At 38.5% G+C, this 22,361-nt stretch overlaps 1 protein-coding gene across 3 annotated transcripts; it reads right to left on the bottom strand.

Annotated features, from left to right (window-relative positions):
• Positions 1-513: 513 nt before the first annotated feature.
• LOC148875221 (protein argonaute 16-like) lies at positions 514-9,466 on the bottom strand. 3 transcript variants are annotated; one of them, XM_088966620.1, is made up of 23 exons: positions 9,316-9,466; positions 7,441-7,646; positions 7,137-7,342; positions 6,833-7,048; positions 6,618-6,754; positions 6,430-6,527; positions 6,241-6,338; positions 5,920-6,091; positions 5,694-5,810; positions 5,509-5,616; positions 5,347-5,409; positions 5,156-5,269; positions 4,895-5,060; positions 4,708-4,820; positions 4,443-4,580; positions 4,216-4,346; positions 4,001-4,066; positions 2,813-2,876; positions 2,588-2,699; positions 2,272-2,345; positions 1,383-1,477; positions 1,269-1,300; positions 514-1,037 (listed from the first exon to the last, which is right to left on the bottom strand). In XM_088966620.1, the coding sequence occupies exons 2-23, from the start codon at positions 7,642-7,644 to the stop codon at positions 862-864; spliced, it is 2,700 nt and encodes an 899-aa protein (XP_088822746.1). In that variant the 5' UTR covers positions 7,645-7,646; positions 9,316-9,466; the 3' UTR covers positions 514-861. The 3 variants fall into 3 exon arrangements, with proteins under 3 accessions (XP_088822746.1, XP_088822745.1, XP_088822747.1); XM_088966619.1 differs by having other exon boundaries at positions 7,441-7,668; XM_088966621.1 differs by lacking the exon at positions 9,316-9,466 and having other exon boundaries at positions 7,538-7,641.
• Positions 9,467-22,361: the final 12,895 nt, after the last annotated feature.

Consider the following 22,361-nt stretch of genomic DNA (forward strand, 5'->3'; position numbering starts at 1 on the left):
CGAAGGACAAGTGCATTAGGATGTAGAAGATCTTTAATTTCTTGATAGAATAAGAAAGATACCATTTTGCCTGGAAACCAATTTCTGAAATTTGGTTTTCCACCCAACCAAAGCCAAAACATAATAATATAATCTGTCTGCTCAATGGTGGGGGGACAGGATGGCATTAACGACATTGTACAATAGAAATATTCGAAGTGTATCAGTCTTGCAGGAGAATCAGTAACTACCAAATTTTCTCACATATCGAATATGTTCTAAGCAGCTCTGGTCAAAAAAAGGAAAAAAAAACAGCACGCACATCCATTCAGTCTACAAAATCTCCAAGAAGAAAGAAATCTAATGTCACAACTAGTACATCTAAAATATGTATCCAGAAAATTTTAGTCAGTTTTGATTTCCATTTCAATAGCACTCAGTAAAGGATTTTATTTCGCAGTTACAGAGAATGAACACACAACATTATGGAAACATAAACCAAGTATGAGATGCAACCAAAGTAAGACCAACAACTGATAGAAATGGCAGCTGATAAATGATATATATTTAAAGTGATAGTTCTAAAATACATCCCAAACCTTCCAACTATCATTTGTTCCCGCATTCACAAAACTTAGATCAAAATGGAAGAAAAAAATTCAGGTTCCAAGAGTAAAACCCCATGAACAGGGAATATTTCTTAAGTTATGCACAATATTCTATGCACATCTTTCCATATAGTCACACCCGTATTCCAACAGGTAATGGCACCCAAAATTGACATTTGGGTGGCCTGTATTCTATACAGCCCAAGTATTTACACATCCTCAACTTATCAAATTCCAGGTATCCACAAAAAGCTGAGTCTATGCTTTCATAGTGTTAACAGAAGAACATAGAACTCCTGACCTTCTCGTGCAACTTTGGAAGCTCTGGAACCAAGAAACTCGCTGCTGAGGTGATACCTCCATGGCTGGAGGAAGAATCTGAAGAATTATCAAATTTCATGAACTGCCCCATTTGTTGTGCAGCAAGGTGTGCATAGCAGATTGGTGCAACTGAAGGGAACAAATGTAAAAAGGAGATGATTGAAGTAACATGTGAAAATAATAAACATGGCATTAGAGAAAGTCTGGCAGATTTGAAATGAAAATAAAATGGCAAAGACAATGATCACAGCAATGGAGCAGAGAGCCAGAGGTTATAAGCAACCATACTGGATTCAATCTGCCCAAGCTGAAGATATATAATGCTCTAGCAATAGGTATCATATGAAATGAAAAACTTACCAATAGAGATTGCCGTTGTACTCCTCTGGTACCTGAATTAAGTCAAGAATCAATAGTTAGACCATTAGCAGAGGCCTCAAAACTGCAGACTACATAGGAGAGGATGTGTCTTACACATAAGAGAGTGAGTGAACAAGCTTTTGCAGGTCATCAGCAGAGAAACCAATTTCATCAAGTAAGACATGATAGTGAGCAGGCCTGGATGTTCCCTGTAATTGCAAATTATGAAAACATGAGTTACAGAGCACAAAAAAATAGAGGAGCATATATACATGGGAGGAAAAGCAAAAGAACAAATTTAGTAGACCAAGAAGATGAAACACCAAATTGTGAAAAGATAGCACCACTGCATACACGTGGCATGTGGAATCAAATCCATGGAATTCCTTCAGGAACACTAATAATTAACAATAGCTCATTAAACATCATATGGACATCTTATGTGTACATAGGACATTGACAATCATCCATCACAGATGACCCTAACAGGCATTTAATGTTTTAAAACATGGTTTGACGTGAGGTGTTCCACCACCAGGTGTGAGGGGTTGTTCAGAACAAATGAGACATATTGTTCAGAACAAAAGGAAGCATAAGCCGCCTCAAGAGGAGGAAGGAGTTATCTTTTTCTTTTCTTTACTTTAATCCTTTCTTTTCTTTCTTCATTTCTGAATGAGGCATACAAGAAGTGCACACCTCATGCAAACAGCGTTTGAGGCATATGACTCAAGCACCTGAGCATTTTCCTCAGGGTGTTTTGATTGTTCTGCTGCCCACACCTGGAGGCACACCACCATGCTTACACCTCAATGACTTTATAAACATTGCTTGAGATCTTCTATGCAAGGGAAAAAGGGTTTGGATAGAGAAATATATATATATATATATATATATATAATCAAAAAAATAAAGAAACTTGCTATCCTTCCTGCATGAGCACACATGTAGAAGTCATAGTTTCTTGGATATATATATATATAATCAAAAAAATAAAGAAACTTACTATCCTTCCTGCATGAGCACACATGTAGAAGTCATAGTTTCTTGGATGCACAACTTTTGTATCAACCACTGTTCCTGTATAGAAACAAAAAGAAAAAATAGAAAAAAAAAATCCTTCATTACACCTAGCATTATGCAACACTACAACATCTTTTACGTTTAGATTCTTCAACTGCTTCACAGTAATATTTGGGAATTTTATGCTCCAAAACAATTCAGATTTATTATGCCCTCTTTTGCAGTGAAATTTTATATACAATTCTTTTTACATGGGAGCAGTGAAGCCTTGAGAAATAACAATATAAACAAAGACAAACCTGGTGGAACATTATCAGGGGCACCATCTAGGAACAGCTTAGTGTGGTGATTCTTTTGTGCCACAATAACTGTGAACTTTGGAAATGTGGTTTCACCCAAGTGCTCCAATGCCTGCTAGACCAGAAGTAAAAATTAACAAACAAAAATCATAGAGAACCAAGGGAAACCTAAGCTCCCCAGTTAGTTTAGCTAAAAGACAAGTAGGAATTTGCAGGAACCAGAACCTTAATGATTTGCTCCAGTTCTATGTTCAAAACTTGGTTAAACTGTGATTCACTCACTCCATCCCTAAAACCACAAACACGATTGCAGAATCAGAGAAACCAGATGCTTAAGAAAGAAAACTAGGATTTAGTGATCACAGAAAGCAAAAGACTTGCCATTAAACCACTAAAAACTTATTTCGCCTCACTAGAAAAGCCACAAGATAAAAAAAATAAAAAAGACACATTATAAAAGGAAATGCATTTAGAAAAAAAGAAAAGAAAAACATAAGATGCTTCTTGATGGGATCATGGTAATCACACTAGACTTCCAGCTGAGACATTTCTTTCTTATATGGATAGGTACAGAACACTAATAGATGCAGTAAAGATGATTCACACGTACCTTCAGTCATGACAGCAACAAAAAGAAACTAAATAAAAGAAGGGTGAGAAGGATTAATTTGTTAGCTTTCTTGGTCTGTTGTATGTACCAAGAGGTGTTTCAGAAATCCAATACCCAACTAACCACCCTACACTACATCTTTTAAACAAAAGAGCAGCTTTATTTGATCAATCTAGTGGCAAAATTAAATATCTTGTAAACAGGAAAACATTTTTAGAATTATGTATCCACTTAGTCCCTCTCTCTAAGCATGAGCTGTTTAAAACCAACCAATGAAAGGGGGAAAATTTTATGTTTATCTACGAAGATCTTCAATCAAATTACCAGATTTGTAATTCATTGGCATCAGTCATTAGGACTTTAGGAGTCCATGCGTAAAAGTTCAAATAGCCTTTACTTGTTCTGATGTTCTATAATACCTACATACCTGTAAAAGCGTGCTGTATTGTGTTGGATACTTCAATTTTTAGGTGTGAATTCCATATTCAATACCATATCCAGCCATGCCATACCCCCCAGGTATCATAGACAGAAGAAAGCTATAGCATGAGTGACAAAATGCAGATTTATGTGATTAAAGGAAGAATAAAAAACATGCTCAACAAAAATGTAGATCTAGAATTTGCCATCTTACAAGTATCCACTGAATCCAATCAAGTTGTCATCATTATCTTTTACAAAAAGAAAGCAATACAGAGACAAAAAGAAATACATGCAATTGGCATTAATGCAATCCAAACAATGATAGCGATCTTAAGAACATATCATCTTAAGAAACATTAAATAAAAGGATTATAGCATACCTAAATATTATGATCTGTCCAGGCTTCCGTGAATTACTTGTCTGGTAGAAGTCAATCAATAGCTCTCTGCAACCCAAGAAAACAATACATCATAGCGAGTAATTTGTTCAGAATGTATAATAGTCATACAGGAAGGTTATTATACATCATCCTTCCCTGCTGAAATTAAATTACAAAATATTCATGGTTTATGGAAACAATTGCAAAAGAAATACCTCATGATGCCATCATCCTCTCCACTCTCTAGAGGTTTGTACAAAGAATCAATCATCTCCACTTTAGGTGATTGTGTTCTCACAGATGCCCTGTACCTTGAAATTAAGGGCCAAGATCTCGAGCCAACAACCTAAGAAGTGCAAAATATTAAGGATGATTGCAAATTTAATAACAAAAAAACCAACAAATAACAAGATACCAAAATGTAACGTCATATTAGGAATACCGCAGCTATGGAAGGTACATCTGATTGGCCTGGAGACCCATGGGAAACATCCATTCCCAGGATCATCGTAGGAGTTTCCTTTATAAATGGAATACATGGTGAATGCTCAACTGCTAACAGAGAATTTGTACCTCCAAGCTATGAAAGGAAGATAACGAAAAAATTAGAGGAAAGAAAAAGATAATTTGAAATTTCAAAGTACTAAAGGAAAAGAATTATAAATTAAATTGTATGCAGAACTTTTCATCCCAATCTAATGGCTCACCTTGGCATTGATTTTTAGAAGTACATTTGTGAGATACTGGTCATTGATCTTTGTGGGGGAGATACATTGTGTGACAATTCCCAGTTCATGAAGGTTTTTCTTCTTCCAAGGCCCTTGAAAATGGAAACAAGTATTAAATGAACATCAAAAAAGAAACACAAAACCACAAAACATACAAAAACACTACCATAGATATCTGAATTTTTCCGCTCTGGCAAGACACAAAGCAGAAATTCAGGGGGCCCAGGAAGCTTAGACCTTAACAGTTCAAACATCTTTTCAACTCTTGTGATGGGCCCAGCCCTCCTCCACTGATGATCTTCTTCAATTAATGTAAAAGGTCGTTCAATATGCTGTATAGAAAGAAAAAATATATACACTATAATGAAAATGGTTTTTGCATAGCAATGAAATTTGAAAGAGAGATTCCACGTAGACCATTACATACAATTCCTTTATTTCTTCCACAGTTAATAAGCTCACGAGAGAGATAGCTTATATCACACCGAGCAGAAAAGTTGACAATTGCCCAGCGTTCAATTCTAATTGGGGAAAATAGTTTCTGCAAACAAAAATGAATTCAGATAAGATATACTGTTAGAACTATATGGTACATAAGTCCCTTAGAAAATGCACTACCTTGTTATTAAAATTCCATCTCCCATTATGAGGGTTGCAATTTTCATTGTTACCAACTTTTAGCTGGATGATCCAATAGAACAAAAGTAAGGTCAATTAAGAGATATGCCACAATGAAAGCAAAAAGAGTTTAAAACCACTGAAAGAGAGTAAGAAATTTACTGTTGGTGCATTAAGTATGCGACCTTCAACTTGAGTCAGGTGTTTCTCAATAGAAATACCACATGCAGAAAGAATTGGATCTTCATCAAATTTATAGTTACTCATAGCCTGCCAAATTCAGATAGTGATGATGATAAACAATTTATGACAATGATGAATGCATTGGAGTAATCGATAAAACTTACACCAGTCACAATATCTATGCGCTCATGAGGCTTTTGTCTTGACTTTTCAACTAAGGAAGATCTCTGCATGGTAGATAGTGCTTTGGTATAACGTTGCAATGACACGAGCGAACAGAGCTATACAAAAAGAATTAAGGATCAGAGGCATAAGTAATAAGATATTACTTAAATCTATATAAAACAAGAATCTTTGCTTATGCAGGTTAGAAAAGAAACTTTCCCTTACCTCAAGTGGAAGATAATTGGGTCGCTTTGGTCTACCAACATTAAGGCAGGGCAAGTATGCAGAATACGTTAATTCTATTTTACGATGATGGACAAAATAATCATACACAGTGACCTCTATAGTTTTTCCTTCACCATCAGCACCTTCTCCATTTTTCACTTTAAGTGAAAAACTATAAAAGAAAAAAAAAACATGGATCAAGATCAGGAGTTTGATCTACTAATTGTAGAGACCAGAACCATCCATAGTGATCAAATTATCAACCACCACATCTAGTTTAAGATAAGTCAGTGAAAATTATGATGACAATATGCAACATACTATTGCTCATTGCACGTTTTCTCGCTCACTCCTATGATCTTGAATTCCATGTTGTTGTGCATTGCCTTTACCCTCAAGTTTTTTAGCATTTTTTTGGCCTGCACATCTCCAGAATCCAGATAATGAATGATGACAATACATGTAGAATTTATGTAGAAATTTGAAAAAAAAGGCATATGATCCACATACTTGGTCCCACTTAATATGTCTTGGGTCTCTAACATTCTGGTTGGCAAGTAAAAAGTCTATAACAGGCCCAGGAGTTAATATCATTGTTGTTGACACATCTTCACAAAACAATGAGGGCAAGATCAGTATTAGCAATAAGAAAGAAGATTTATTAAAAAAGATTATGAACATAAGTAATAAAGAAGTACCCATATTCAATGACAATCCACTCTGTGTGGTACGGAAACTTGAATGAAAACCTTTGCAGCCAGTAATCCCACCTCCTAAGTCAGTGAAATTCCTCACATCATCATGGAAAAATGACTGTCTGACAAGTAGGCATCCTCTGTGTTGAACAGCCATGGTTAGAATTGTAAGAGCTAGAACAATAAAAAAAGAACTAAAAAAATAAAAACTGACTTACCTGCTAGCTGCTTGCTGCCTCAGGATAATATCAAGCACTCTCAATGCATCTTGAGTGTTGTCAACCTCATTTCCATTCAGAGCTGAAGCAATGGATTTCATGGGAATTTTTGCAGAAAAACTGATCTCTACTTTAAATATTTTTGATTGATAAGACTGCCTTGACCGCTTACGGTCACCCTCAGTGGGGCTCCCATTCAAACCAGGGCTCCCATTGCTGTTTTAAATTAAGAGAATGATGAACTTCCAAAGGACTACAAATTTACAAAGGTAACCATAATAACAAGGGGGGAGGGATATCAAACCGTTTAAAAGATGATTCTTCAAGCACCACTGTGAATTCAAAGTTGTTTTGGGGAAGAGAGCCCACAGTGTATAAGTTTTTTTCTCCATCATAAGCAAATGTCTTCCCTTCAAACTCAGAAGCATATGTTTGGTAAAGTTTATCAATTACTTTTCTCCCAATCCCCTTGCCTTCAACAGCTCGCTTATCGTCAGAGGTAATGGAAACCTTCAAAAGAACAGACTAATAAGTATAAAAAATAACTGCACAAAAAAAACACACCAAATCAACCCAAAGAGAAGAAAAAAGGACTATAGTAAACATACACTATATTGAAAGAAAATCCCATCCATAGCACCAAAAGTAACTTTGAAGTGATTTGTAAGCAATGAAATATGCCTTCCCTCCTTTCCAAAACCAGACCTTCTTATTGCCAAACGCTTTGGAGTCTCAAGACTCTCTGGTTTCACACCAGATGGTATAGCTGGAGGTGGGGGCGGCAATATATCCATGGCCGGTGGTTTCTCCATCCCTTAAATCAGCACACATAACACCTTCAACGTATCAAAAAATGTGCATTTAAAGTCAATCATTTTAACTAGAGAAGGGACTCATTATCTTTTTTTTTTATCGTAACCCATTATCAATTTCAAAAGTGATAATTGAAAACCTTTTTACATATCAATTTCATCAAATAATAAGCAATCCAGAACTCCTAAGGAACTTGTGTAAGAAAACAGAGAAATTCTGTTGATAAATAGGTAGAAAAGAAACGTAGTATACAAAACAGAAGGATGAGTCTTAAAGAAATGACAGAACAATTTGGCTAGTATCAACTACATAAATGAAAATAAGAAATAAATTAGAAATATAATGTTTTAGGAACACACAAGTCCTTTGAGTTAACTTAGGCAACACAATTGCAGAGACGAAAGAAAGACAAAATTTCTTTAAGATAGGAAACGGTAACTTTCATTAGATAAAAGTGTAATAAATAATGATTGATGACGGTGGTAAACTAGAAGAAGAAACATAACAGAATACGAAAAAGATATGAAACAAAAAGAAAGAAAAAGGAGGTGGGGTAGCAAAAATCCGGTGAATAAATGAAGCAATAGTAGACTATCAACAAAACATGATCAAGATTTTCATGGTGCCAGGTGAGAATTTTCCAGCAACAAGCATAGACAAAAACTGTAGTCAGTAGAAGTAGATACAAAGAAACGCTATCAGAACATATGCATATGAAAAATTGTCATGTAGTAATGAAAATTTATGGAACTTGAACAGAAAGCACACAATGGATTGTTTGGTATAGTGGCGTTGTGTTGACGTTGCGTTTTGGGTTCGTCAATACAAAATATGTCGTTACATCCTGTCATTTCAACTAGAAAAATGCGTGTGGAGAAATATCAAATTTGGCATTTTAGGTGGAAATAGCAATTTGTATTGTATCAACTCAAAACGTTTTGAAAACATTTCAAATGAAAATAAACAGAGCTCTCGCTCAAAAATTTGTATTGATCAACTAAAACACAACGGCAACGCAACGTCACTGTACACTTCCAAAGAAGTTCGCCGTATTATGGATAGAAGAATTTAGAACAATAACATCATATAACCAGAACTAGATGAATTAGCCTAAACTACAGCAAAATACCGCTTACCACCAAAGCAGAAGAAAGAGATAATGGAGATGAAATATCTCACGTGAAAAGGCCAATGAAAGGATAAAAAAACAAACGGAAGGCGAATTTAAGAACCAGATAAACATCCAATACTGCTAATCTCATTGAAAAAGGCATACAGAGATTGAATACAAAGAGGAAGCTCTTGACAGAATACACACATAAAACCAAGATCTTCAATACCAAACACAAATAGAATAAAACAAGTGTAAAATCGAAAAGGGACTCCAATGATGTAACGAAGCGTCATACAAGACGATATTTCTCGGAGAACGCCCAAGTAAAGTCGCAATGACTACACCAAAAACAACGAAACCACCACTAAAAACTCCCAAGTAAACATTGAAAAGAAAAAACAAAACAATGCCGAGACGTATAAAGGAGTTTCATGATGTTTCCATTAATACTTCTCGAAAAAGAAATAGAAGAAGATCAAAATACTGCAATCATAGCTAATTCAGTGAAACAGAAGCAATGGAAAAGGAGAGCATTCCCTCCATGAGAAATCCTTACCCGAAACGACAAACGAGAGAGCAAGTTTGTTTTACTTCGAGCCTGCGTTTCCCCTGAATTCGAAACAGAGAAAGAGAGTAATGGAGGGAAGTGGGAAAGACGGAGAGGGGAAGAAGAAGCGGAAAACTTTCTTATTGATTACGTTTTGTTTATTTATGTATAACCAGTGAAAAGTTAATAAATATTCAGTGGTTAAATCAGTTTATGAATTGTCTCTGGATTATCGATCTAAATCGTTCATCTGGTGCGAGAAAACATGTAACAAAAATGAACGACTAAGATAAAGAGTTGGGACAAGGTGAGCTTATGATGATATGGGTAAAGAATTAAGGGCTTCCCTCTCTTTTTTTTAGGTATGGAAAGATCAACTTGAAATTATTAGTAATAATTAGAGAATTGAAAAAGATTATAGTTTCCTTTTGGCGTATGTATCTCCTTTTATTGAGTTTGGCTCATGATAGGTAACTGGACTTTCGGCTTATGGCGGACTGTCTCGATGGGTTAAGCCGAAGATTTGGCATCCTGCCCCCTCCTAATCTATTAGTAGTCCTCTTAAATCGCATCATTTCCGTAGATTTGGCATCCATCCACGATTATGATTCATTTTACATATACGATCCTTCCAATACCTCGGTCAGAATTCATTTCATCTACGATGGAGTTAAGATTTTTAAGGGTGGATTCAAACGGTAAAAACCTCTTTTTTTTATGTCAAAAGCAAACTTGCTTCATCCTTGGTTAAAATTAAGCACTACTAATAAAGTATGGTGGAATAGACCAAGTGTGAACAGAGGAAATAGAAGAAATAGAAAGAGCATGTTTAGCTAGCGAATGAGCCGCTTGGTTACCCCAACGGCCACCAAACTAAACTGAGGAATGGGAGATTTGTTGAAATAGTTCCTTACAATCTGCAATGACTGAGAGAATCCGTCAAGGGACCGGGGAGGAAGACCCCAACAGGGAGTTTAACACTTGTAGAGCATCTCCTTTAAATGCAACTTGATGAAACTGAAATTCAATAGATAACCGGACAGCATTCAGAAGGGTCAAAGCTTCTATCTCTACGGAAGAAAAGGGGCGATGTTTAATTGATCTTTCCACTATCAAATGGTGGAGTCATGAGCTATAAATCCTGCATCTGTGCAATTTGCATTTGTAGCTCCATCGAAGATTTAAGTTTGTTCAACCGTTTTAAAATCCTCTACATAAATTATTTAAAAACAATGAGAACAACCCTTATTCAAGTAACTGACATGCAGTCAAATTTAACTTAAAAGGTTGATTCAAGTATTGATATGATACGCCCCATGTCTGATGTATCATACATATCTTTTGGTTCCGAAACATGGATCTCCTATGTATAGCCACAAGAGATCTACCCATGCCTACCCACAAAGCATTACCTCCATCCATTGGGAACACGTACATAATAACATTTAGGGGGCATTCTTTTTTTTGAATTTTGAGAGGGGGGAAAGTTAGTTAATGGGATTTTGATTCCCATTGACTAAGAAACTCATATTCATTTTTCAAATTTATGTGGCGACCAGCAAAAGTTCATTTTCTTAGGTGATACTCATCTCCCAGGTGGGTAAATTAACTTTCCCATCTAAGGGAAGTTGCCAATACTTGGATGAGACAAAAATGCCCCCTTTTAATAATGATGTTTTTATGGCTAAGATGGTCATTGCCTTATTTACATTGGAAATAAAAGAACATGGGCAAATGCACTTACCCGGGTAAGTCTTTCTTGGGAAACACTTACTAGGTAAGTGCATTTACACGAGTAAGTGACTTACCGAAAAAAGGAGAATGAGATGTTCCTATGTGTGATGCAGTGTCATGTCAGTAGAGTTGTTGTGGATAAGTTGTGCTTCAGCCCCCCCATACGAGCACCAAGAAACTAGCAAGGCAGCAACCTCAAAAAAAAAGTATTTTCTAGCTATAAGATAGTGTCTGCTTGAGAGGGCTTTGACACATCAGCTTGGGGCCTTACAAGGTGGGCTTTATATAGATAACATATAAGAGTTCGGCTTTTATCAGGGCAAGTCAATGCTCGCACCGTTCGAGCAGCCCCTTGCAACCTTGTATTGAGAATATCTCCCATGAAATAAATCACACAAGTACGGAGATATTCCCAATGTAAGGCTGTAAAGGCTGTTGGAATGGGCTTTGCCCTGACTGAAGCCAAACTCAAGCTATGTTTGGTGGAAAACTCTGAAAGTGACAAGGCTCTCCAGGGAAACTTGTTTTAATAGGTTATTCAAAATGATTTAGTGAAAGCAATTAAATCAAAACTTTGACCCTTCCAAACAGGCCTGTATTTTTAAGCTTTTGAGGCTTCGATAAATTACTTGACAGTATGTGACAATTATTTAACGTAATCATATAGTTTAGAAAATGTCCTTTAACTTTTGGAAAATCACTACCATTAAATTTGACTAAAAGACTCTTTTATTCTCAATCATTTTTCAATTTTTCAAAATGTTTTAGCTCATAAACTAGCTGCATGGAGTTTGAAGTTCAACAGCTATGATGTCATGCCCTTCTTGTATTAGACCTGTTTTAATGAATTAATCCCATTTTAGTAGCAAAAAAAAAAAAGTGACCTTGTTGAACAAAAAGTGTAGGGTCGTAGGGGTACAGTTACTCTATATTTATTTTGAATTAAAAGGTAGAGAAATGAAGGAAAATATAGGAAAACCTATCCAAGTCCAATGTAACCAACACAGCCTAACAGTTGTTAAAAGCCCAAATTTCATTAAGATGACATTGCATTAAGGGGGTGTTCTTTTTTGGGATTTTGAGAGGGGGAAAGTTGGTCAATGGGATTTTGATTCCCATTGACCAAGAAACTCATGTTCTTTTTTCATATTTATGTGGGGACCAAGGAAAGTTCATTTTCCTAGGTCTTCTAGGTGGGTAAATAACTTTTCCATACAAGGGGAAAGTTGCCGACACTTGAATGGGACAAAAATGCCCCTTTTAATAATGGATTTTTATGGCTAAAATAGCCATTGCCTTATTTATATGGGAAATAAAAGAACATGGGTAAATGCTGGATAAGTAACTTACCAAAAAGTGAATGGGACCTAAGAAATTTGGATTAAGAAGAGGGTTTCCAGGAGTTGTGATCACCTACAAACAAAATACATTGTAAAACCCTCCCAACATGATCGTACACCACACATCTCACAAGCCACCATGAGATAGGGACCCACCATGTATGAAATGTGCAGTGTCTTTCCAATATGGAATTTAACATATGCTTCTCTCCAAACCAATGCCTTCACTTGAAAATCAAGTTTCTAAACATGGGCATTTGAGAATAAATCATTAGAATTATCCTCCTTGTAGTAAACTACTAATTACAAAAACATAAAGTTAATATTGTAGTAAACTAGTAAAATTAATATCAATTTTCTGGTTTTTATATTGTACCTTGTAGGACATGAAGTTTATGTTCTCTTGTGAGGGCAACACTTAGAATCTTAAAATCTGATGTTGCACCCTCCCATGTTGGCAATACATATGTAAATCGTATATTGAACTAACATGCAACTAAAATGCTTTGTGTAGGATATGAATCATGACCTCTAAACTTAGCAACTTCTAAATTTGGAATTTTTACAAGGAGATGTGAACCATCAATTGCTCCTATACAATCCTCCATTCACAAGTCTCATTAGTTCAAGCATACATTAATAAATCAAATTAAAATGCTTCAAAAGGAAATGGTTATTACCTTGAAATAAGGCCAAAGAACAAACTTGTATCTAATCTCTAGAGGTGTCTCCCTTTCAATTAGTTATACCAAATGTCTATCATTTAAACTCAAGATTGCATCTAGGACTCTATTGAAATGTCAGCTTATAGTCTCACTGGATCGACTAAAATGAAAGCTCATTTTGTAGTTCTTGACATTGTGTGCTAGTATGTGGAGAAACCTAGAAACTTGCTCTTCAATGGTACTCTTTATATCACTCACTCTTCGTGTCTTCAAAGTATTTAAATAACCGTATAAATGCCCCCTTTCCCATTCATAATTGATTATAATAGCCAATTTCCCTTTTCTTATGAAGTCAAATTAACAAATCAGACCTTTCTAGATCTAGATTAATAGAAGGCTCTCTATTTATGTAATTCATATATTGTTCCAATACTAACAATAGAAGATAAACTAAAGAAATTATAATGCCAACAACAGACGCGAGTATGAGATGTCTTTCTCTTTCCAAGTTTAAAGGTTTCAAAAAAAGAATAATAATGATAATGATAATGATAACGATAATAATAATAATAATAATAATAATAATAATAATAATAATAATAAGATGGTGTCTGATGTTTGGACGATTTGGTGGCTCTCACATGGCAGATGACTCAGACATCGAATCAGATGTTCACAGTCAGTGGCCGAGCTGAGATGGGCTGAGCTATACGATTTTGCAAAAGGCAAGAGTTAGAGTGCCAAGGTGGTTTTTACCCGGGGTGGGCACTTCGATGCTTAAGTCAGCGAAGATTTCTTAGAAGGCCTTAAGAGATTAGAGAGTGTGATGGCTTAATCGCACTTTCCTCTTCAAGTAGAAATGTGACCTTTATATAGGTGTGAATGTTCAGAGACCTTAATTCTTGTAATGGGTCTTAGGTTCTCACAAATATATTTTTGTTAAGTCGAGAAAGTAATGATGTTGGTTATGTAATCTACGTAGAGGGAAAATGTCCATCTGATTGGCTCTAATGCGTGTGATGTGGGTAGGCTGGCCTAACGGTCGACTCATTAATATTCTGGAGAACTTGGTCTGGCAACAGATCTATGTGACAAGTCAGTGAGCATGCCTTGTAGGTTACCGATAGTATTTTTCTTACCTTAGCTGGTCCTTAAGGTAGGTCACTCCTTAATTGGAGGTTCTGCAGGTCGGCTAGGCCGAGGTACTTTTAGGTCGGCCCTGCGAGGAGCTACCAGTTGACCAGTTGAGGTGATATGTTTACTCAATGCCGATGTGTCACTTGAAAGCCATGTTTCATGATGTCATTCGGAGGACCAAATTATCCCTCATCAACTTCCCTCCACATGTCAAGATTGGAAGAACAGATACTTCTTCCTTTCTCGTAGTATTGGCTTTGGCTGGAACATGGATATTATCTAGTGGAGGGATTGCCAAAAATTCAACATAGAGTTCGATGGAGAGTTACGACTTAACGTTCAATGCCTTGTGCGCTGGAAGTTTCAAGTAGAAAACTTTTTGGCTGAGTATATGGTTATTTGGGCCGGCCTGAGCCGCGTAGGTAGGTCGACCGACTTGCCTTCTGTACTTTGCTTTTGGAATTTAATTTTAGCTCAGCTAACGTCTCCCTTATCTTTTTCAGATATGCGAGAATAGAATCTCTTTTGGCTGCATCAAAGAAGAAGGCGTCCAGGAAGAAGAGGAGGGCTAAGTGCTCGTCAATGGAGGGTACCTCAGTCAGTGCTGAGGCAAGGTCAGCGGCGTTCGCTTCGAACGCTATCGACCTTGAGGGAGGTGGCGATCCCATGAACACTAATCAGGTCCCTATGAATCTTGCAGCCTCTTCATTTCAGGTCGGCCAAGATGAGCATCCTACCGGTCTTTACCCTTCCAACATACCTTGCTTTGTCCTAAACATCAACGTCTCAGTGTTGGACCGCCTTAACGATTCTCATGTGGCTCTTCCGATGGGGCGAGGTATGCTCCAACCCAAGGATGTGCAATACTATCGTGGCTTGGATCCAGTTGAGGTTGGCACCAGGATAATTCGGTGCATCCTCCAGGTTCGTCTCTTTGCTTTATGAAGTTTTTATCCTCTTGTTCTATAATCCATGTACCGATTGTATTTTTCTTCTGGTAGGCGAACACTATGGGCCAAGTTCTATTGGATTAGGTCACCTTGGACCGAAGAGAGAGGCGCGAGTTGCAGGTGAACATTGATGCTCTGCAGTCTCAGATGCAAGGGATTCAGCTTGGCGCTGAAGAAGACCGTCGACGATTCATCAGGCTGAGTGACGAGATGCAGCACGAGATGAATGAGGCCAGGGAGGCCATTGCTACCCAAGAACGCTAGTTAAAGGAGAGGCGGACGAAATACACTGAAGATATCCGTTGGACCAAGATTGCAGCTGTCAAACGTTTATGTCGTTCCCTCGAGTATGCCCAGGAGAAGGTTGATAATGCAGTCCCCACAATGAAGAGGGGATATAAGCTCTGCCGCCATTACTTGAAGACTCTGCACCCCGACTTCAACTTCGACACTTTATCTGTCAATGATGTGTCGGACAAGTTAGTTGTGCAGGTTGACCGGGAGCCTTTGACTCTTGATGAAGAAGAGGAGGTAGCTGGCGTAGAAGACGGCAGAGGGGATGATGATGTCGATGACGAGCTATAGGGCAATGACGAAGAGTAGGTCAGCCACGATATCATGTGTTTTTATTTTTTCTAATGATGTTTTAGGGAGCCTGCGTGCCCATTTTCTACAAACTATGTTTTATTTAGTGCTAAAAGTGGTTTGGCACCCCTTAGACTTCCTTTTCACACTTAGTGAAGTTTCACAAATTCGCGGACGTGGCTCAGAATGCTTCCTTTCATAGATAGTATCTTCTTAAGTTGTTTATATTCCATGTCTAGGGTACTAGCTTCCCCTCCAACGTTTCAAGCTCGTATGCACTTTCACCAATTACTCTGAAGTCTCTGTAATGGCCTTCCCAGTTCGGACCTAGCTTTCCTATACCAGGCTCAAGCGCCATAACCTTTCTGAGTACTAGGTCGCCAACTCTAAATTGGCATCTCTTAACTCGGGCATTATAGTACTGAGCCACTAGTTGTTGGTATACTATGGTTCGAATGTAGGTAAGGTCACAGACTTCTTTTATCAAGTCGAGGTTGGTATGTAGATCATCCTCATTGGTTTCTTTGTCATAAGTCTTGGATCGTAATGCGACACTTCAATTTTCGTTGGGATCACAACTTCAATTCCGTATGTCAAGTTAAAAGGTGTTTCACCGGTCGCCGTCTTGATAGTTGTTCGGTAGGCCCACAACATGCTGGGCAGCTCGTCCACTCACAAACCTTTTGCTTAGGAAGCCGAGCTTTTAGGCCACGGAGTGTCACCCTGTTTGTTACCTCGGTCGGACCGTTAGCTTGAGGATGAGCGACTGAGGTGAAGTTTTGTTGTATGCCCATCTTCGCGCACTATTTCTGAAACTTGATGTCTTCAAATTGTTTATTGTTGTTCGATATCAGTAATCTTGGTAGCCCAAATTTGCATACAATGTTTTTCCAGAAGAAATTCTGTACGTTTTGAGCTGTAATGGTTATCTGTAATTTGACATCTACCCATTTTGTGAAATAATCAACTGTCATGACTAGGAACTTCCTCTGCCCGGTCGCTAGTGGAAAGGGGCCCAGTTTGTCAATCCCCAACTATGTGAAAGGCCATTGACTAGTGAGATACTTCAAGGCGGTAGCAGGTTGATGCAAGATATTGGCGTTTTGCTGGCATTTGTTGCATTTTTGCACTGGTTTGATTACATTTGCTTTTAGTGTAGAACAATAGTAGCCTTGTCATAGCAATTTTTGGGTGAGTGTGCTGCCCCCCAAGTGCCCTCCGCAAAAGCCTTGTGAATTTCCTACAATACTTGGTCCGCTTCAGCTCGACGTCAGCAGCGCAGGTAGGGGAGCATGAATATCTCTTGTATAGTTGCTTGGCTATGATCATGTAGTGAGTTGCTTGTCACTCTACCCTCTGGGTCATGTTATGCTCTTTTGGCAAGGTCCCATGGCACAAATAGTTAACGAGTGGATCCATCCAGCTCGTCTCTACTATGATCACAGGAGCGGCATCTTCTGCCACCCTTTCTATTGTTGGGTGTGGCATGTCTTTTATATAAAATGTCATTTTTGTAAAGTTGAATGCTTTGACCAACTTTGAGAGTGCATTGGCTTTGTTGTTCTCTAATCTTGAGATTTGTTGGATATGCCAAGAGTGGAAATTGGGTAAGAACTCCCTTACCTTTGCCAGATAGGTCGACATGGCAGGCTCCCAAGCCTCATACTGTCCATTCACTTGGTAAACTACCAACTATGAGTCTCTGCATATCACGAGATGCTTAGCCCCGACTTCCTTCGCCAGAGATAGTTCGGCTATGAGTGCCTCTATTCGGCTTCATTGTTCGAAGTTCGGAATGCGAATCGGAGGGCATATTCCAGTTTTACTTCGCTTGGCCCGTAGAGAATTAGCCTAGCCCTGCTTCCACATTGGTTGGATGAGCCATCCACATGAATGATCCAAGGCTCCTCATCCCAGGCCAAGGCTTCCCGGGCAAGCGTAGGTGCCACGTTGGTCAATGCCTTTGAAGTGGTTACTAGCTTGACAACTTCAAGAGTCGGTGAGTTGAAGGTGCACTCGACAACGAAATCTACCAAGACCTGCGCCTTGATTGTTGGTCACGACTCAAATCAGATGTTGTATTCATTGAGTTTGATTGCCCACTTTGTAAGTCTCCATGAGACCATGGGCTTCTAGAGGATTTTCCTTAGAGGTCGGTCGGTTAAGACTACGATAGTGTGAGCTTGAAGGTAAGGTCTTAGCTTTCGGGCTACTAGTACTAAAGCGAAAGCCAAATTTTCAATATTTGGGTACTTAATCTCAACAGCGTGTAGCACTTTACTTACATAGTACACTGGTCATTGTACCTTTTTCTACTTCCCTAATAAGGACCGAGCTAACTACCTCGTCATTCGCAGAGAGGTATAGCTTAAGCTCGTCCCTAGGCTTGGGTTTGGTCAACAAAGGTGGTGAACTTAAATATTTCTTTGGCTCGTCAAAGGCGAGGTGACACTCTTCGGTCCATTTGAAGTCTTGGTTCTTTTCAATGGCCTTAAAAAATGGTAAACATCGCCCCGGCCGAATTAGACATAAATCGGTTCAAGGGGCTATTTGGCAAGTTAATTTTTGTACTTTTTTTAATGATTTGGGAGGTCGCATATCTAAGATTGCCTAGATTTTTTTTGGGTTGGCCTCGATGCCACGTCGACTAACTATAAACTCGAGAACTTGCCTGACATAACACCAAAGACACACTTGTTTGGGTTGAGTTTCATGTTGTACTTTCTTAAAACATTGAAAACGCAGTCTAGGTTGGCAATTAGTGAGTTAGAAAAGTTAGTTTTTACAACCATGTCGTCTACATAACATTCCACTTTATTGCCAATTAAATATGAGAAAACATTGTTTACAAGGCGTTGAAAGGTCACTCCAGCATTTTTCAGACCAAAGGGCATGACTTTGAAGCAGTACAAGTCCATTTTAGTTACAAAAGAGGTTTTTTCTTCATCAGCCAAGTCCATCAAAATTTGATTGTAGTCGGAGTATGCATCCATGAAACTTAACAACTTGAACTCTGAGGTCGCATCTACCAGGAGGTCGATTCGTAGGAGGGGGGAGCTATCATTCGAGAAGGCTCTATTAAGGTATGTATAGTCGATACAAATGCACCACTTGCCATTGGATTTCTTTACGAGTAATGTGTTTGCAATCTAGCTCGGATATTGGACATCTCTAATGAAGTTGCTGTAAGTAGCTTCCCTATTTCCTCATCTACTATCTTCCATCTTTTTGGGGTGTGGTTCATTTTCCTCTACTGGATTGGTTTGATTGAGGGGTCAACATTTAACTTATGAGTTATTAATTTAGGGTCTATACTGAGCATTCTTCTGTCGATCAAGTAAAAACATCTAGGTTATCAAGTAGGAAACTTACCAGATTGGAGTGCACTGGTTTGGTTAGGCGAGCTTCTATTTACACTATCTTCTCTAGCTCGACTTCTAAGACCGGCACTAGGACAGTGCCTTCCACTAGTCGAGCTCGCTCATCGATGTTCTTTGGGGGCGGCTCCAAGTCGACGTCGATGGCTATTTTGCTTTTGGCCTTTAATGCTACTACGTATCATTTGCGAGACTCAAGCTGGTCGCCTCGTAGAACTCCAATGCCTCCAGTAGTCGGGATCTTTACTTCCAAGTAGTAGGTTGACACTACCGCTCAGAGGGTGTGCATAATAGGTCAGCCCAGGATGGCAATATAAGGGGGGGGTGTAGCAACCACAAGGAAGTCGTGATCAAATCGGACCAAGTTAGAGGCCTAGCCTACTAAATTGGTACCCTCACCCGGCCAAGGGGCTAGACCACTTCTCTACTGAAGCTAACCAAGGGTACGTCGGATGACTGTAGATCTTTCTCGCCCAACTCCATCCGCTAGAATTCCTCCTAGAAGATAATGTTGACCAAACTTCTTGAGTTGAGTAAAATTCTTTTAACCTCAAAATCGTTTATTGTGTACTTCACTACCAAAGCTTCGTCGTGCGGATACTATATGCTGTGCATGTCATCTTCAGTGAAGTATATTATCTCTTCTCTACGGGGGCGCTTCGGTGGTTTATCACTGTCGTGTTCAAGGTCTCGGATTGATGCTCTTCTTGCTGAAGTTGTACATCCTTCTACGATTGACCCTCCTGTGATCTTGTTAATGACCCCATAGATGGGCTATTCTACTAGCTGTTGGTCTCGAGGAGGCTGGTATCTTTCTTGCTCCCTGTTGGTCTGTGGTGCCTTCATGCGTTGCTCGGCAGGTCAGCCTGCTCCTTTGATAAACTGCCTTAGGAACCCGCGGTGGATTAGTTCTTCGATCTCGTTGTTCAGGTTCCTACAATTTTCTTTATCGCGACCTATGTCACAGTGGAAATTGTAATATTTATTCAGGTTTCTATTTCTTAGGTCACCCTTCATCCTAGGCGGCCATCTTACATATTCTGATAATTTAATTTGCATTAAGATTTTGCCCCTTTTTGCATTTAGGGTGAAATAGTTTTTATTCTATACAGGTGGAGTTCTAGATTGTCGGCCTGATTCGGAACTCCGATAAGGGGACTTGCTCTTCCTTCTGGGTGACTTACTTCGTCTGCTTCAAGGTGACCAACTCCTTTTGGGTCACTTATTCCTTCGTTGTTACTTGCTGCTTCCTGCACTTCTTCCTGGATAACTCAAACTGAGATCCCTATGCTTTTTTCGCCTTTATCAATTTGTCAGCTTCGACGAGGAATTTCTCCATAGAAGTTGTAGGATTCAACTCGATTTCCTAGTGCAGGTCGAGGTGAAGGACACCATTTATTGCCTCGGTGAGTTGTATGGTTGGGTCAAGGTTGGGGATTTGAAGACGCTCCAAGTTGAACCACCTTATGTATTCGCAAAGTGTCTCATTAGGTCATTGAATGGCGTTTAATAGGTAGGTTACAAATTTGGGGTGCCTTTTACTAGTGGTGAAGTGAGTCATAAACAGATTGGCGAGTTGATCCCAGCTTTTTATGGAGACAGGGGCCAATCTAGAGTACCATGGCCGAGTTGTCTTGGAGAGTTGTTGGAAAGGCAATACATAAGCTTATATCATTGGCCCCGTGCAGTTGCATTAGGGCTTGGAAACTATCAGCATGGTCTACCGAGTCTGTTGTTCCATTATACAATTCCAGGTTGGGTTCCCTAAAGTTCTTTGGTCGTGGGGCCGTGAGTATCTCTGTGGCCAATGGTGATGTGCGAGATATAGGCTGCCCAAACGAGGTGCCTACCTAGGGGTGAGCATTATTTGGTTAAAATTGAAAAACCGAACTGAAAATTTCGGTTTTGGTTTTCAGGTTTAGAAATTCAGTTAACCAAAAAAACCAAATTAACATATAATACATATATAATATGTATAAAATATATTATATTGTATTATATTATGTATTAAAATATATAGTTTATTATATACATTGTATAATATATAATATATTAAAATATACACTAACAATATATATTAAAATATATATACTATTAAAATTTGGTTTTAATCAAAATAACAAAAAATCGAACCAAAAATTTTGGTTTCGGTTCGGTTTTTCATTTAAAACTTTGGTTTATTTGGTTTAGTTTTTAATTGAATAAATTGTTTGCTCACCCCTAGATGGAGCGAGATGACTTTTCTTTGAGGCACGGTGAGCACGTCTACAATGCCTTCTTTTGGATCCTTTAGAGGAACTAGCAACTTCAGTTCCTATGGGAGTGGTAGCTCAGCTTTCCATTGAGAGCGGATTCTGGTTCTGGTCAAGAACCCGGTTCTCTATTGGGGGTTGGTTGAGGTTGTGGTCAATAACTTGGTTAGGGATCTAACTAGGAACACGAGCAAGAGTCGAGTTATGGTTAAGTCCGACGTTTTGTCGCTGTTGTAGCTGGGGCTGCTGTACTCACTAGTTCTGATGTTGTTGTGGCTATTTTTGTTTATGAGAATTTAGCCTTTTGTATTGTGTTCTCATAGACGACGCCAATTAATGTTGCAAGATCTGGTGGTTCTCACGTTACAGATGACTCGAATGCCGAATCAGATGTTCACAATTGGTGGTCGAGCTAAGGCGGGCTGAGCTGTATGATTTTGTAAAAGGCGAGAGTTAAGAGTGCCCGGGTGGTTTTTACCCAAGGTGGGCACTCTGATGCTTAAGTTAACAAAGATTTCTTAGAAGGCCTTAAGAGATTAGAGAGTGCAGGAGCTTAATCGCGCATACCTCTTCAGGTAGAAATGAGACCTTTATATAGGTGTAAATATTTAAAGACCCTCATGTAATGGGTTTTAGGTTCTCGCAGAGCCATTTCCATTTAAGTTGGGAGAGTAATGACATCGGTTACGTAATCCAGGCAGAGGGCTAATGTCTGTTCGATTGGCTCTGATGCGTGTGATGCGAGTAGGTCAACCTAACTGTTGACTCATTAATATTCCAAAGAATTTGGTTTGGCAACAGATCTATGCATTCCATCTACATTTTAATATATTTTCAGATTTTCTTCATTTTAATATATTTTCGTATTTTTTTTACATGTTATGTTTTTTATATAATTTTTGATATTTCATTCTGTTTGGATTGGATCCATCCCATTCCATCTATATTTTAATGGATTGGATTGGATTTGGTTTGTATTGGATTTGGATTGGATTGGGTCAAATCCATTTGTAAG

This window comes from Nelumbo lutea, chromosome 1 (assembly GCF_056320005.1).
Source record: "Nelumbo lutea isolate HS-2025 chromosome 1, American lotus-T2T, whole genome shotgun sequence".
Classification (NCBI taxonomy): Eukaryota; Viridiplantae; Streptophyta; class Magnoliopsida; order Proteales; family Nelumbonaceae; genus Nelumbo; species Nelumbo lutea.